Source organism: Sciurus vulgaris (genome assembly GCF_902686455.1).
Source record: "Sciurus vulgaris genome assembly, chromosome: 5".
Taxonomy (NCBI): domain Eukaryota; kingdom Metazoa; phylum Chordata; class Mammalia; order Rodentia; family Sciuridae; genus Sciurus; species Sciurus vulgaris.
The window spans coordinates 16,279,957-16,294,187 of NC_136465.1; the positions used below are offsets into that span (position 1 = coordinate 16,279,957).

Genomic DNA, 14,231 nt, shown 5'->3' on the forward strand with positions numbered 1-14,231 from the left:
CCACTTGTTGACCAATGGTCATCCAAAGGGGACCTAGGCTGTGGGCTGAGGCAAGGCCTGTTTGGGCCTGAGCCTCTGGTTTTACCGTCCTTGTGGGAAACCTCACCCAGCAGGGAAGACTCACCCGGTGGGGAGGTCTCGCTGGTCAGTTTCCTCCTAGAGGTTCCCCTCAATTTACAGCTACTGCCTGGGCTGGGCTGCCTTCCTCTGCAAAGTTTCCAGGGGCCCGGCCCTACCTCCTGGGCCTGGGAGCCTCACCCTTCGCAGATGAATCTCCTTAGGCTGCCCCTCCTCAGAGAATTTGCCCATAGGCCTGGAACCTTCGCTCCGCCCTAAGCCTGTCTCTGTGCGGCTCTTCCACCCAGAAGCCTCCTAGATCCTGGGACCCTGTTCTGCACCTAATCGCCTGGCTGCGTGGCCCCTCCTCTGAGCAGCCACCTGTGGCCCCGAACAATCGCTCTGAGTCCCAGAGACCCGCCACAGGCCTCTTCCTCCAGACAGCCGCCCAGTATGCCGGTGCGGTCACTAGGAGTCCAAGAAACTCACTTCGTGCCTCCTCCTCCCACCAACCACCCGTAGCCCGGGGCAATCAATCACTCCGAGTCGAAGTGACCCTGCCCGTTCCTCCTCCTTCTCCAGATAACCCCCCGGGTGTTCAGGAGCAGTCCCTCTGAGTGGCTCTGAATCCACGTGACCCGCTGCACGGGTCCTCTGGACAACCGCCCGGAGCTCTGGTGTGGTCCCTCAAGACCAAGCGTCCCACCACGCTTCTCCTCCAGGCAGCCCCCCTGTGTTCAGGAGCTGTCACTTTAAGACCAAACCACTCACCACTCGCCTTCTCCTCTGAGCAGCCGCCTGGAGCGCTAATGCAGTCACTGCGAGTCCAAAGGACCCGCCGCGCTCCTCCTCCTCCTTCTCCTACTCCTCCGGGCAGGCCCCGGGGTTCAGAAGTGGTCAGGGTCCAAACAGCTCGCCACGCAGCCCCTTCTCTGGCAACCGCCTGTAGTTCCCGTATAGTCACCCGAATCCAAGCGGCCGCTCCTCTTCGTCCTCGTCCTCAGGGCAGGCCCCGGGGTTCAGAAGCGTCGTTCTGAATCCAAACAGCTCGCCGCGCGGCTTCTCCTCTGGCAACCGCCTGCAGCTCTGGCGCAGTCACTCCGAATCCAAGTGGCCACGCTCCTCTCCTCCTCCTCAGGGCAGGCCCCGGTGTCCTGAGTCCACACAGTTCTCCCCGCCACTCCTCCCCCGGGCAGCCGCCGGAGCCCCAGTGGCTGCTCCGAGTCCCAGCGCTGTGCCGAGCTGCCTCCTCTATGGCGCTCCAGCGGGGGGAGGGGCGTCTCGCCGGCAGTTCTACTTCACAAAGTTTCCTGCGTTCCGGGACCCCCGTCCCATCCGGGATGCCCCCCCAGGGGGTGAGAGTCACCCGGCTACTTTGAGTTGGTCCCAAGCGTCTCAATATCTCCTCTCTTGAATCCTGAGTTCTGGAGCAACACGTAATGCAGCCACCCTCTAGGCCGCCATCTTGAAAACCCCTGTATTTCCATTTTATGATGAAGAAAGTTCAAAGAGGTGATTTGGTCCTGGTTCTGGTTTTTTTTTTTTTTTTTTTTTTTTTTGGTGCTGGGGCTTGAACCCAGGGGTCCTCAACCACGAAGCCACATCCCCAACTTTTCTTTTTTTTAAGTTGTTGATGGACACAATGTCTTTATTTATTCATGTTTATGCAGTGCTGAGGATCAAACCCAGTGCCTCACATGTGCTAGACAAGTGCTCTACCACTGAGCCACAACCCCAGTCCTCCCTTTTCATTTTTTATTTTAAGACAGGGTCTCACTGAGTTGCTTAGGGCCTCCCTAAATTGCTGAGGCTGGCCTTGAACTTGTGATCCTCCTGCCTCAGCCTCCCAAATTGCAGGAATCACAAGCATGCCCCTGTGCCTGGCTCAGAGTGGTTGATTTTTAAATTGAAACCTGGCTGACTCCACAGCCAATGGTCAGGCCTGAGACACTACATATGTAGTGCTTATAAATGTCTCTTGAGTGACCAAAAGTAAGGAACCAGCTGCCCAAGTGGTACAATGCCTAGAGTAGCTTTCTGGGTGGACAGCAGTAGAAGCTTGGAATCTGGAGTTCTGAGCTGAGCTGTGGATGGATGACAGGGGGAAGAAAAACACGTGTCAACAGTTAGGTTACTGGAAGAACCCTGTGCTCCTAGGAAGCTCGGTGGGGAAATGGGATGCAGGGAAGTTGTTTTTTGGAAAGAAAAATGGTTCTGGAAAAAGCAATGTGGGCACTGAAGACAGCACAGGAATGAGAGATGCGGGTGGGAATGCTGATTACACAAATAACAGGTCCTATGGAAGTGCCTACCACGGCCGAGTGACCTCATCGTGCCATGGTGTTTTAGACATTTGCCCCAGTGATCCTATGAATCTAAGAGGCCAGCAAGTCAACTAAAGCTCTTCGCGTAAGAACACGGCATCCAATGAACGCGAGGAAGTTTGGATGTGTTGGGCTTTTACTTCTGAACTGTAGAACACACCCATTCCCAACACAGCCTCTGCGTTCTCTGGGAAACAGCCCAAGTCTGGATCCAGCAGTCTGCTCAGTCTGAGCCTCTGACTCTTTCATCACACGCAACTCCCCGTGGCCCACCCGGGCCGCTTTGGTTCCTTTGAGACGAACAGAATAATTCAGAAAAGAACAAAGAACACAGGTTCCTTCTGGGTCTCCTGTTCTCTGAAGCAGGTGATGATTTCCCCTTGATTGGATCATCTGTCTCCCGACTGAGAAATTCTCCTTCCGCATGCCTGATGCGCACACATCCTTCCCTAGCTCTCGCGACATGTGATCTGTGCTTAGAGAATCGCCCCATGTGGGCGACACTGACGTTCTGATTTATTCCTGTCTGCTGACTGACGAGGTTGCTGTTCATGTTTAAGGCACTGATTATAAGAGGTGACCCTCGATGGGGCAGGATGGTGCACACCTGTCATCCCAACTACTCTGGCGGCTCACGTGGGAGAATCTCAAGTTCAAGGCCAACTTGGACACCCTCCCAAAATAAAATTAAAAGGGCTGGGGTATATAGCTCAGTGATAGAGCACTTGCCTAGTATGTGCGAAGCACTGGGTTCAATCCCTAGCCCCACAAAAGTTAAGAAGGAGAGAGAGCAAGCTAGAGGGAAGGAGACAGACGCTCCAACTTTTCTGAAAACCTTTATGTTTTAGGTGTAACTGGGAGTCTAATCCAAGTCTGTCACATCCTTCTCAACCTTCAAGGCTGTAGTTTCTTCCCCGTTTCCTCTCATGGACCCTCTCCACCACTTGAGATGGCTTCTCTTCCATCCCACCACCAAATCTGCCCTTGTCAGGTCACCCGTGAGCTCCACCCAACTGCATCCCCTGATCAACTCTATTTTAGTCAACTTTTTCGCTGCTGTGACTACCTGATCTGACCAGCGCAACTTTAGAGGAGGAAAGGTTTATTTGAGGGCTCACAGTTTCAGAGGTCTTAGTCCATAGAAGGCTGGCTCCATTCCTTGGGGCTCAAGGTGAGGCAGAACATCATGGCGGAAGAGGGTGGCAGAGGGAAGCAGCTCACATCATCAGGAAGCAGAGAGAGAGAGAGAGAGTCTTCACTCTCCAGATACAAAATATAGACCCCCAAAACCACGCCCCAATTCCCACCTCCTCTGGCCACACCCTACCACTTCAATTAATCCCATCAGGGATTAATTAGCTGATTGGGTTAAGACTCTTACCACCCATTCATTTCTCCTCTGAACCTCCCTGCATTGTCTCACGTGTGAGTTTTGGGGGAACCTCACCTCCAACCATAACAAACTCTCAGTTGACATCTTACTAACCTAGCCATTGACACCATCCTTGTGGGAAATTCCACAGAGTCTTCTCCGTTCTCTTCCTCATCCTCTCTCACTTCCTGACCCCATGTTGCCCAGTCCTCCATCCCTCCTGTCTCTCTGCAGCAGCTCCTCAGTGAATCTCTCCTTGCATGGCTTCCACCCGCCATCTTCCTGCGGTTCCAACACCTCCCTCACTTCCTCCTGCCCGTCCCTCATTGCTCCTTGGATATCAAGTAGGCTTTGAAAACTTAACTTCTCTTCTCCACCCGCACCTTGCCCGACGCCATCTCCCCCTGTGGCCTTTCTGCTTCTGCCTGCTTGGATGAAAACATTAGGCATTCTTTTTAAAAATTTTTCTTTTATTTTTCTATTTTTTTTAACCTTCTGGATTCCTCTCTTTTCTCTCATACCCTTACACCCCATCCTTTTGCAAATTCTATCAGCTCAATTTTAAAATTATATCTAACATTTAAAGCACGGCTGCCACCCCAGGAGGGCTGCATGAGTCACTCACCTACTTGGCCCGCCAGTTCTGCCCCAGCCCCTCACTAGCCTCTTCTCCATCCAGCTGTGGAGAGTGACCTTCCCCAGCATGTCAGATGAAATTGTTGGCTGCATAAAGTTACTTGCGACTCCTCCTCTCAGAGTCAAGCCAGTGTCCTTACAGCCAGGGGTCCCGGCTGGCTCTTTGATAATTCTCTTCTGCCCGGCTTGCTTGCTGGCCACCTCCAGCCAGGCGGGCCTCCCAGCTGGTCTCAGGTAGCCAGGCACACTCTGCCTCAGAGCCTCAGGGCCTTTGTCTGTGGAGCGTCTGGTGAGCTCTGTCCTCCCAGATTTCCACATGGCTTGCCCTTCCTTTCCTTGAATTCTTAAATGCTACCCTGACAGAGAGGCTTCCCTTACACCCCCTGAGTCCGTTTCTGTTGCTATAACAGAATGCCACAGGCCGGGTAACTCGTGAAGAATACAGTGAGAGTGTTCTTGCTGGTGGGACTCTGCAGAGTCCCCAGGCGGTGCAGACAGCAACCCTGCCAGTCGCTTCTTAAAAAGCCACTAATGCCCCTCCCTCATGACCCATCTCATCCAATGGCCTCCCAAAGGGCTCCCCTCAGACACCATTAACATGTGATTTGGGGATTAAGTTGCCAGTAGGAGGATACAGGGGAAAAGTCACGTCCTGGAATCTGCCCCGCTCGCTCCCTCTGGTTTCGCGATCGGCACATGCTGTTCCCAGAGTGCTGACTTCGGTATGGCTGTCCTTGCGCGCTCGGCCGTGTTTCAGGCCCTCCTGGACATCCGGTGCGTAGAAAGGCGCCTCGCCCCTAGCAGGCTTTCCGAGGTGGAGACGAGTTCTGCCGCACCCTGAAATCAGCATGGAGGACTGTGTGTCCAGCGCCGGCCCAGCCCAGGCTGACTTCTGTCTGCCTCTTCTTCCAGGTCCATGGCTCTCCCAGGCTTTGCAAGAGTTCTGCTATGACTGCTGTGCCCTCGCAGAGCCAGCCGCGCCCCTCTCGGCCACAGCCCCGCCCATCCCTGGCCCCGGGTCACCATGGGCAGCGTCAGCAGCCTCATCTCTGGCCACAGCTTCCACAGCAAGCACTGCCGAGCCTCGCAGTACAAGCTACGCAAGTCCTCCCACCTCAAGAAGCTCAACCGGTACTCTGATGGCTTGCTGAGATTCGGCTTCTCCCAGGACTGCAGTCATGGCAAGTCCAGCTCCAAAATGGGCAAGAGCGAGGACTTCTTCTACATCAAGGTCAGCCAGAAGGCCCGGGGCTCCCATCGCCCAGATTACACTGCACTGTCCAGTGGGGACATCGGGGGCCAGGCCGGGGTGGACTTTGACCCATCCACTCCACCCAAGCTTATGCCCTTCTCCAATCAGCTAGAAATGGTAAGCGGGGGTCTCTGGCAAGGCTGGAGGACAGGAGGGGGAGAGGGGGAATGGGAGGTGAGGTACAGTGGGTGCCTCTCTCTCCAAGAGGCCAAAGCAGCAGGGGGGAGGGGAGAAGGGCTCAGTCACATCACAGAGGTCAAAGGTCGGACAAGGAATGAAAACTGATCAGTCCCCTGAGCTGGAAGTCCTGGATCAGCCCTTCAGCAAAGAGCACCGGGGAAATTCAAGCCTTCCTGTGCTCTGCTGGGGTATGCTTGGACTGTCAAGGTAGGACAAATAGTGGCATTTTCAAAGGCAGGGGGAAGAAAGGGGGGTCCGTTATCCTCTGCAAGAGCAGCTGGGAGGAGTTAGCAGCTTATTCTTCCTGCAGACTTCTGGAGGTGAGTCTTCTCATTTGCTGCCCAGGTGCTGTTGCTTCTTGATCAAGCCAGCCTGGAGGCATCTTCAGCAGAATAAGGACTAGGATTTTTGTTTGAGCTAACAGTGTTGTAGGCAGAGTCCTGTGAATTCAGAAGTCCAGGCTTTAGGTCAGTGCAAACACTCATAGGTCCCAACAGTGGACACTGAAAACAATTTTCCTATCCAGTTCCTGCCTGCCCCATAGGAATAAATCCATGGTTTTGACATACAGGTTGTGTATCCCTTATCCAAAATACTTAGGACCAGAAGTGGAATATGCATGTACACATAATGAGATATCTTGGGGATGGGGCCCAAGTCAAACCATGAAACTTGTTTGTTCCATATACACCTTATGCGCATAGCCCGACAGTAATTTTATACCACGTTTTTAATAATTTGTGCAATGAAATTTCATGCCATGAAATTTTCCACTTGGGACCCCATGTCAGGGCTCAAAAAGTTTCTGATTTTGGAACATTTTGGATTTGGAATATTCAGATTCAGTTCAACTTGTACTAGGAAAGGGCCTGTTATGCTTGCCTTCCAAACAACGGGCTCGTCAACTGGAAAGTACTACCTACGGAAATAACGAGTTTAAAAGAGGACTATTTCCGGTGATCCTCCCAGCCAGAGGAGGCTGTGATTGGCATTCTTGCCACAGGATGACCAGAAGTGACCACGCAGGGCAAGAGGGAATGACCTACACAAGAACACCTGCTTGTCCAGCCCAATGCCCTGACCTCACATAGAGACACCCAGAGCAGGAGGACTGGGACAGACATCAGTCTTTGTCTTCTCAAAAGGGCTGGGACAGACTGGCGGTGGGTTGTTATGTCACAGAACAGTGCCCGTTATGTTTGCATAAAGGACAACTCTGCAGGACATTCCCCAGGTGCAGAGATTTCCTCCCTTTAAGACAGTCACCGCAATGGGCTGCTTCAGAGCCACGGGCGAGGCTAGCCATGGCTGCTGGCCTGGGCTCTGAGCTTGTGTCCCCCTGGGAGGTCAGAACACGTATCCCACGGGGAGGACGAGGAGGGAGAGTGCCCAGGGGACACTCGAGGTCAATGTGGTTCTTTGCCTCCCCAGGGCTCGGACAAGGGGGCAGTGAGGCCCACGGCCTTCAAGCCCGTGCTGCCGCGGTCGGGAACCGTCCTCCATTCTTCCCCTGAGAGTGCCAGCCACCAGCTGCACCTGGCCCCTCCGGACAAGCCCAAGGAGCAGGAGCTGAAGCCGGGCCTGTGCTCTGGGGCGCTGTCCGACTCGGGCCGGAACTCCATGTCCAGCCTGCCCACGCACAGCACCAGCAGCAGCTACCAGCTGGACCCGCTGGTCACGCCCGTGGGGCCCGCCAGCCGCTTCGGGGGTTCGGCCCACAACATCACGCAGGGCGTCGTCCTGCAGGACAGCAACATGATGAGTCTGAAGGCTCTGTCGTTCTCGGACGGCGGCAGCAAGCTGGCCCACCCGGCCAAGGCGGACAAGGGCTCCTCGTGTGTGCGCTCCCCCATCGCCACCGACCAGTGTGCCCTGCAGGAGCTGGAGCAGAAGCTGCTGCAGCGGGAGAGCGCCCTGCAGAAGCTGCAGCGCAGCTTCGAGGAGAAGGAGTTCAGCTCAGGCCAGGCCTTCGAGGAGCGGCCGCGGCGCGGCAGGGACGAGCTGGAGGGCCCGGAGCCCAAGGGCGGCAGCAAGCTGAAGCAGGCCTCCCAGAAGAACCAGCGCACGCAGCAGGTGCTGCACCTGCAGGTGCTGCAGCTGCAGCAGGAGAAGCGGCAGCTTCGGCAGGAGCTCGAGAGCCTCATGAAGGAGCAGGACCTGCTGGAGACCAAGCTCAGGTCCTACGAGCGCGAGAAGACCAACTTCGCCCCTGCGCTGGAGGAGACCCAGTGGGAGGTGAGGCTGCACCCCAGTCCCAGGCTGCGGAGGGCCAGCCGGCTAGAGTCCATCTGCATATGGTAGAGGGCCAGCTTTGTGACCCAGGGAAGGGCTCCCTGTGATGGGGATGCACTCAGCTCCGGGTGCCCTCCTGTCCCCACCGTCACCCCTGTGACCCTAGGACTGAGATGACAGGCTGAGTCATGGGGAACCAGGACACCCAAGGCCTCGTCAGGCTGTCCGAGGGCAGAACTCACTCACCTGCTCACCGGAAGTTCAAAAGGACAGCTGGCCACACCTGCGCTCATCAGGTCCAAGCGCCCAAGAGGGTAGAGTGTTCATAGCTCTTAAGGGAAAGGATCCCACCCACTCATAAGAGTGACCATTTAGTGGCAGGTCTGAGTGACAGAGGAGCCCCCTCCCCCAGGAGAAGTGTAGGTGGAGCCTCCGCTTGGTGAGTTGAGATGGGCACACAGGAGAGGAAGGAAGCACACGCATGTGCAAACGTGCACACACGCACACGCTCAGACACACTCGGGAGCGGGGCGCCTGGACCTGGCCTGGCTGTGGGGAGATTGCCGGCACTGCACCCCTGGCTGGATCACAGCGTCTCTCACTGAACAGCCCCAGGGGGTGGGAGGGCAGGTGGGGTGTGCACACAGCAGGGATGTCATTGACCCCAAAGCATCCTGCCTGGGGAAGGATCGGGCCCTGTGTCTAGATCAGCAGCAGGCCAAGGTGGGGTGGCCCACCCTCAGCAATATCTGATCACCCCAGAGCTCCCTGTCCTTGTCCTGGAAAGTGAGGTGACAGGGTTCTCAGGAGAAGAGAAGGGATCGTTTCCATGGGAGAGATGGAGGGGGTCTGACCAGGTGAGAAGGAAGGGTCTCTTTCTGTCCCGAAAAGTTTCCTAAACAGGAGAGAGAAAGAGCTACAGGTGAAGCCTGTCATCATCCCATCTGCGTGGTCACAGCAGGCCCACCCAGCCCTTGTTCTCAGTCACTCTGGGGCTTTGCAGAGATGTGTAGTGAATGCTGGCCCTCAGCCTCCATCCTTGTCCAGTCAGCAGCTAGATGGACATTGCTGTGATCCTGTTCCCAGCTTGTGCAATCAGGGTACTTACAACATCAGTAAAACTAAATAAAGAATGTAGCTGGGTGTGGTGGCCCATGCCTGTAATCCCAGTGACTCGGGAGGCCGAGGCAGGAGGATCGCCAGTTCAAAGCCAGCCTCAGCAACTTAGTGAGGCACTTAGCAACTCAGCAAGACCCTGTCTCTAAATAAAATATAAAAAAGGGCTGGGGGTGTGACTCAGTGGTTAAGCACCTCTGGTTCAATCCCCAGTACCAAACAAACAAACAAAAATATGTAGGGAGACACACCTATATTTCCAACTACTCAGAAGGATCACAACTTCAGCACCAGCCTCGGCAACTTAGTAAGGGCTAGGGACATAGTTCATTGGTAGAGCACCTGTGGGTTCAATCCCCAGTACTGCAAAAAGTAAGTAACAGTGAAACTGACGTAATAATGACATATCATTCTAAACCTACTTGTTCTAATTTACGGAGTTTCTTAAGTGCCAAGTTCTCTCTTCTAATCCTTGCAGTTACTCTCTGCAGTAGGTATTGTTACTATTCCTCAATTTACAATTAAGGAAACTGAGACCCAGAGAGACTATGATAGCAAATAGCTAGTTAAGTGATTAGACCTAGGTCTGACACATATTAAGGATCAGAGTCAAGATTTGATCCTAATGGTGTGGACCCAGAGTTCACATTTTCAATAACTATATCATATTGCCACCATGTTAATGCATCCAGGATCACCCAGATCATAAGCCACCAAGTCAGGTTCAAAACCAGCCCATGATTTCACCATGATTCTGTCCTGCCCCCAGGAAACAAATGCAGGCTTGGTGTGTGAGTTAGATTTCTGTCACTATAGCAAAATACCTGAGATAATTAGCTTATAAAGAGAAAAGGTTATGTTTGGCTCACAGTTTTGGAGGTTCCAGTCTAATGATCAATTGGTTCCTTTGGCTTTGGGCCTATGAGAGGCAGCACATCATGGTAGGAGTGTGTGATGGAGCAAAACCACCCACCTCAAAACAAGGGAGCCAAAGAGAGAGTGGGGAGGAGGGTTCACAGTCCTCGTCTAGAGCATACCCCCAATGACCTAAAGACCTCTTACCAGGCCCCACTTCTAAAAGGTTTCACCATCTCTCAGTAGCACCCCCTGGGGACCAGGCATTTACACAGGGGCCTTGGGTGACATTCAAGATTCAACCTATAGCACTTGGCCTTGGAAAGGGATGCTTGGCCCCAATCACGCATGGTGGGTGGCCTTAATCTCCTCTGGACTGGGCAGTGTTTCCTCAGGAGCGAGGAGGAATTCCACTGGGAGGGGAAAGGGAACAAATACGAAGGTGACCTCCAGTCTCGTTCCAAGAGTCCATTCTGCTGAGTGCAGGCCTTGGCCTCTATCCATGGTCTCCTGGTGACCCTCTCAGTGGCCAAGACCCCGAAAACAACACGTGGCTTTGGTTTTCATCACTGCTTTTTTTTTTTTTCCTTAAACCAGGGATTGAACCTAGGAGGACTTAACCACTGGGTCACATCCCTAGACCTTTTTTTTTTTTTTTTTTTTTTAAGAGACAGGGTCTTGCTTTTAAGTTGCTTAGGGCCTGGCTAAATGATTGAGGCTGGCTTTGAACTTGCGATCCTCCTGCCTCAGCCTCCTAGTCATCATTGCTTTTGGCCCAACTCTGATGGGTTGTAGGTGTGGCAGTGGAGGAGGGGTGGGGCAGGGAAGAGGGCTGTAGCTCATGGTCTGGCAGATACCTGCTGGGCACTGTGTGACAGCCAGCCTGTGCCAGTCACTGGGGTACAGCAGGGCAGCATGAGAGGAGAGGGGAGGGCTGGGTGTGTGCGGGGGTGAGGTCAGAGGGCTTGGCACAGAAGCCAGCATCAGGTGAGCAATGGAGTTGGCAGCAGTAGGCAGAGTAGACCGTTGATCTTTGAGTCGCATGTGGCCATGGCTTTGGGCAGAAACTGCGATCTGGACTCTGAATTGAGGGTGAGTCAGTCACTGGAGAAACCAAGATGTGTAGGAGAACAAAAAGATCCTCAAAGAGGGCTGCACCCCCGGGTGGCCCAGGCACCATGCTTGGGAACTGTAGCTCCAGGCAGCCTGGGACAGGAGCAGCTTGGTTCCTCTAGGCAGTTTAGCTGTCCCTTCACCCGGGGCAAGGACACTCATGTCTGGCACTGTCTCTCCACCCCCACCCCTGGCAGGTGTGCCAGAAGTCAGGCGAGATCTCCCTCCTCAAACAGCAGCTCAAGGAGTCCCAGACCGAGGTGAACGCCAAGGCCAGCGAGATCCTCAGTCTGAAGGCGCAGCTGAAGGACACCCGGGGCAGACTGGAGGGCATGGAGCTGAAGACGCAGGACCTGGAGAGCGCCCTGCGCACCAAGGGCCTGGAGCTGGAGGTCTGCGAGAACGAGCTGCAGCGCAAGAAGAACGAAGCCGAGCTGCTCCGGGAGAAAGTGAACCTGCTGGAGCAGGAGCTGCAGGAGCTGCGGGCCCAGCAGGCCCGGCAGCGCGAGGGCGCCGCGCTGGGGCCTGGGGCCACGCCCACCTTCTCGGAGGACATCCCCGCCCTGCAGCGGGAGCTGGAGCGGCTGCGGGCTGAGCTCAGGGAGGAGAGGCAGGGCCACGACCAGATGTCCTCGGGCTTCCAGCACGAGCGGCAGGTGTGGAAGGAGGAGAAGGAGAAGGTGATCCAGTACCAGAAGCAACTGCAGCAGAGCTACCTGGCCATGTACCAGCGCAACCAGCGCCTGGAGAAAGCCCTGCAGCAGCTGACCCGTGGGGACGGGCCGGGGGAGCCCTTTGAGATTGACCTGGAAGGGGCTGACATCCCCTACGAGGACATCATAGCCACTGAGATCTGAGGGACCGCCTGAGGGAGCGAGGGCTGGGGACCTGGGGCCAGGAGGCCAGGGCCAAGCCTGTTGGAGGAGGGCTCCCCTCCTGTGTCAGCTGCTCAGCAACTCAGGCCTCTGAGAGAAGCCACTTCCTGGGCACAGATCCAGGAGCCACACGTGGTGGGCAGGGGTCGGGATGTGACTCTTCCTTCCCTTCCCCCCGTTCCAGCCTCGCCAACCTGCAGAGCACTGGACCTCAGGCGCTGACCCCCGACCCCCGGCTCTCCCAGAGGTGGGCGCAGGGATCTCCACACACTGGTTAAGGGCTTCCTAAACCTTGGTCTTTGTTCCAAACAGTGAGAGAAACCCTCCTCCAGGGAAGGGCACAGCTGCTGTGAAGGCCCAGTGGCCATGCCAGGGACAGACGCTCCCTTCCGAGTCTTACCCCCAAGTCTGTTTAATCGCCTGGACACATCAGGATGCCTTGGGAATAGAAAGAAACCATGGTGACCAGAAGCCTTGGAGTCTTATCATAAGCTGAGCTGTTCTTCTCTGGCCTCAGGTGCAGGGTTGGGTGGGGCGCGGAGAATCTGCAGCCCATCGAGCCTCAGAAGGGAGGAGAAGCTGGGCACCCTAGCTGTGTGGACCCTCGGGAGACCTGCAGGGGTCTGGGGCCGGGGCAGCAGAACAGCGAGAACCAGTGGGTGCAGCGCCCAACTGGTGTTGCCGTCTTCAAGCAGCTGGTGGCCTTTGTCCTCAGTGACCACTCTTCCTAAAGCCATAGACACTGAGACCCTGGGGTGGGTGCTGGGAAAGGAGCTCGGAGGGAATGGCTTTCAGCTGTCCCAGGGCACCTTCCGATCTTTCCCACTGGAGCAGAGGCAGGGAAGTCCCCGACTGGATCAGCTGGCCAGTGGCCCCTCTGCAAGGTTTTTCCTTCCCAAGCATCAAATTTTGCTTGGAGCCAGATGGTACACCTGCGATCTGGGCGCTTCCCTCTTTTGCCCATGGCCCCATTCAGGGGCATCTCTTCCCCCTTAGCATCCTTGGTGCTAAGTGCTGAGTCTTCACAGATTAGGATGGTCCCCAGGGTGTTGGCAGGCCAGAGCCCCAGCAGGGAGGATAGCAAGGATATAGGGTAGGGGGCACACACAGCCTTCCGAACAAACAGCCCCGCCACCTGCCGTCCTCCCCCACCTGGAGCCTCACAGGAGCCCCAGGCCGTAAAGAACGCAGAGAGAGCACCGCTTCCTTTCTTGGGGGCACTGTGGGAGGCTGGGGTTTCTCTTTTTAACAGGTCCGGAGCTGGGTGAAGAGAATAGTTGCTTGGTTCAGGGAATTTTTTTCTTCTTCTTCTTTTTTTTTTTTTTTTTTTTTTCCTTTCTCGTCTTTTCAGAAACAAGCCAGATCTAGCAGGCAGCCAGCCTGCTCCATCTATTTTTGCTTCTAACCACAGCTGCTGTTGGTAGGAAAGCCAGCCCCTGCTGGATCCCTGTGTCTCCTGCGTGTCTGCTGAGAGGGGCTACGGTGTGGGAGAGGCCAGGTTGGGAGAGTCTGGGTTCTCGACCGTCTGGGAACAATCCCCAGTTCTGCTTCCTGGATGCTGGCCTGAGCGGTCTGGGCTGGGCGTGGGGTCTGCTTTCTTTGCATCACATCTTGCAGTAGGTGTGAGCTGGGGGCAGGGCACCAACCCCGAGGCTAGCGCTGCCTTCTGTTCTCAGGGCTCCCTGCCCCTGTCCTGTGTCCACTCCTGACAGAGGAAGTCCTTTGGAATTTCAAACCATTGCTCTTAGTCATGGATGAGATTGGAGGCTGGGACGGACAGGCCCAGAGCCTCCTCCACACCCAGAGGACAGTACCCTGCACTGAGCACAGTTTAGACCCAGTTAGAGATGGCCCAGGCCTTGTCCCATGGCCGTTGTTTCCTCCATCTCCACCAGCTTGTGCCTTGAGTCCTTTCTCCCAGTGAGACTGCTCCACAGAGAGAGGGAGAAGGAAACTGATTGCTTCCTGTCCCCCACCTTGACCCCAGAGCAGCCAGAAGCCCAGCACTCTGCCCTCGGACCTGACCTGAGAAGAAGTGATGCTAAGGCCAGGGCAGGTACTTGGGGACAAAGTCTGTTCACCACCTCACTGTGTGTGGCCCCACTCACAGGGACATCCACCTTCCCCATGGCCCTGCCCCAGCCCATCCCAGAGACATCCACCCAGGCCTTGTCCAGCATCCAAGATGGCAGATGCCTTCCCTGGGCTGCCACAGCCCA

At 55.4% G+C, this 14,231-nt stretch overlaps 1 protein-coding gene across 3 annotated transcripts in view; it reads left to right on the forward strand.

Moving 5' to 3' along the window:
* LZTS1 (leucine zipper tumor suppressor 1) overlaps window positions 1–12,182 on the forward strand; it is a 59,341-nt gene extending 47,159 nt beyond the window's left edge. For 2 of the 3 annotated variants that reach the window (XM_079142364.1, XM_079142362.1), the window contains exons 2-4: window positions 5,302–5,758; window positions 7,253–8,056; window positions 11,335–12,182. In XM_079142364.1, the coding sequence (XP_078998490.1) occupies window positions 5,414–5,758; window positions 7,253–8,056; window positions 11,335–11,994 (1,809 nt within the window). In that variant the 5' untranslated portion in view covers window positions 5,302–5,413 and the 3' untranslated portion in view covers window positions 11,995–12,182. The remainder of the gene's footprint in view (window positions 1–5,301; window positions 5,759–7,252; window positions 8,057–11,334) is intronic. The other variant, XM_079142363.1, reaches the window with a different exon arrangement.
* The last annotated feature ends 2,049 nt before the right edge of the window (window positions 12,183–14,231 follow it).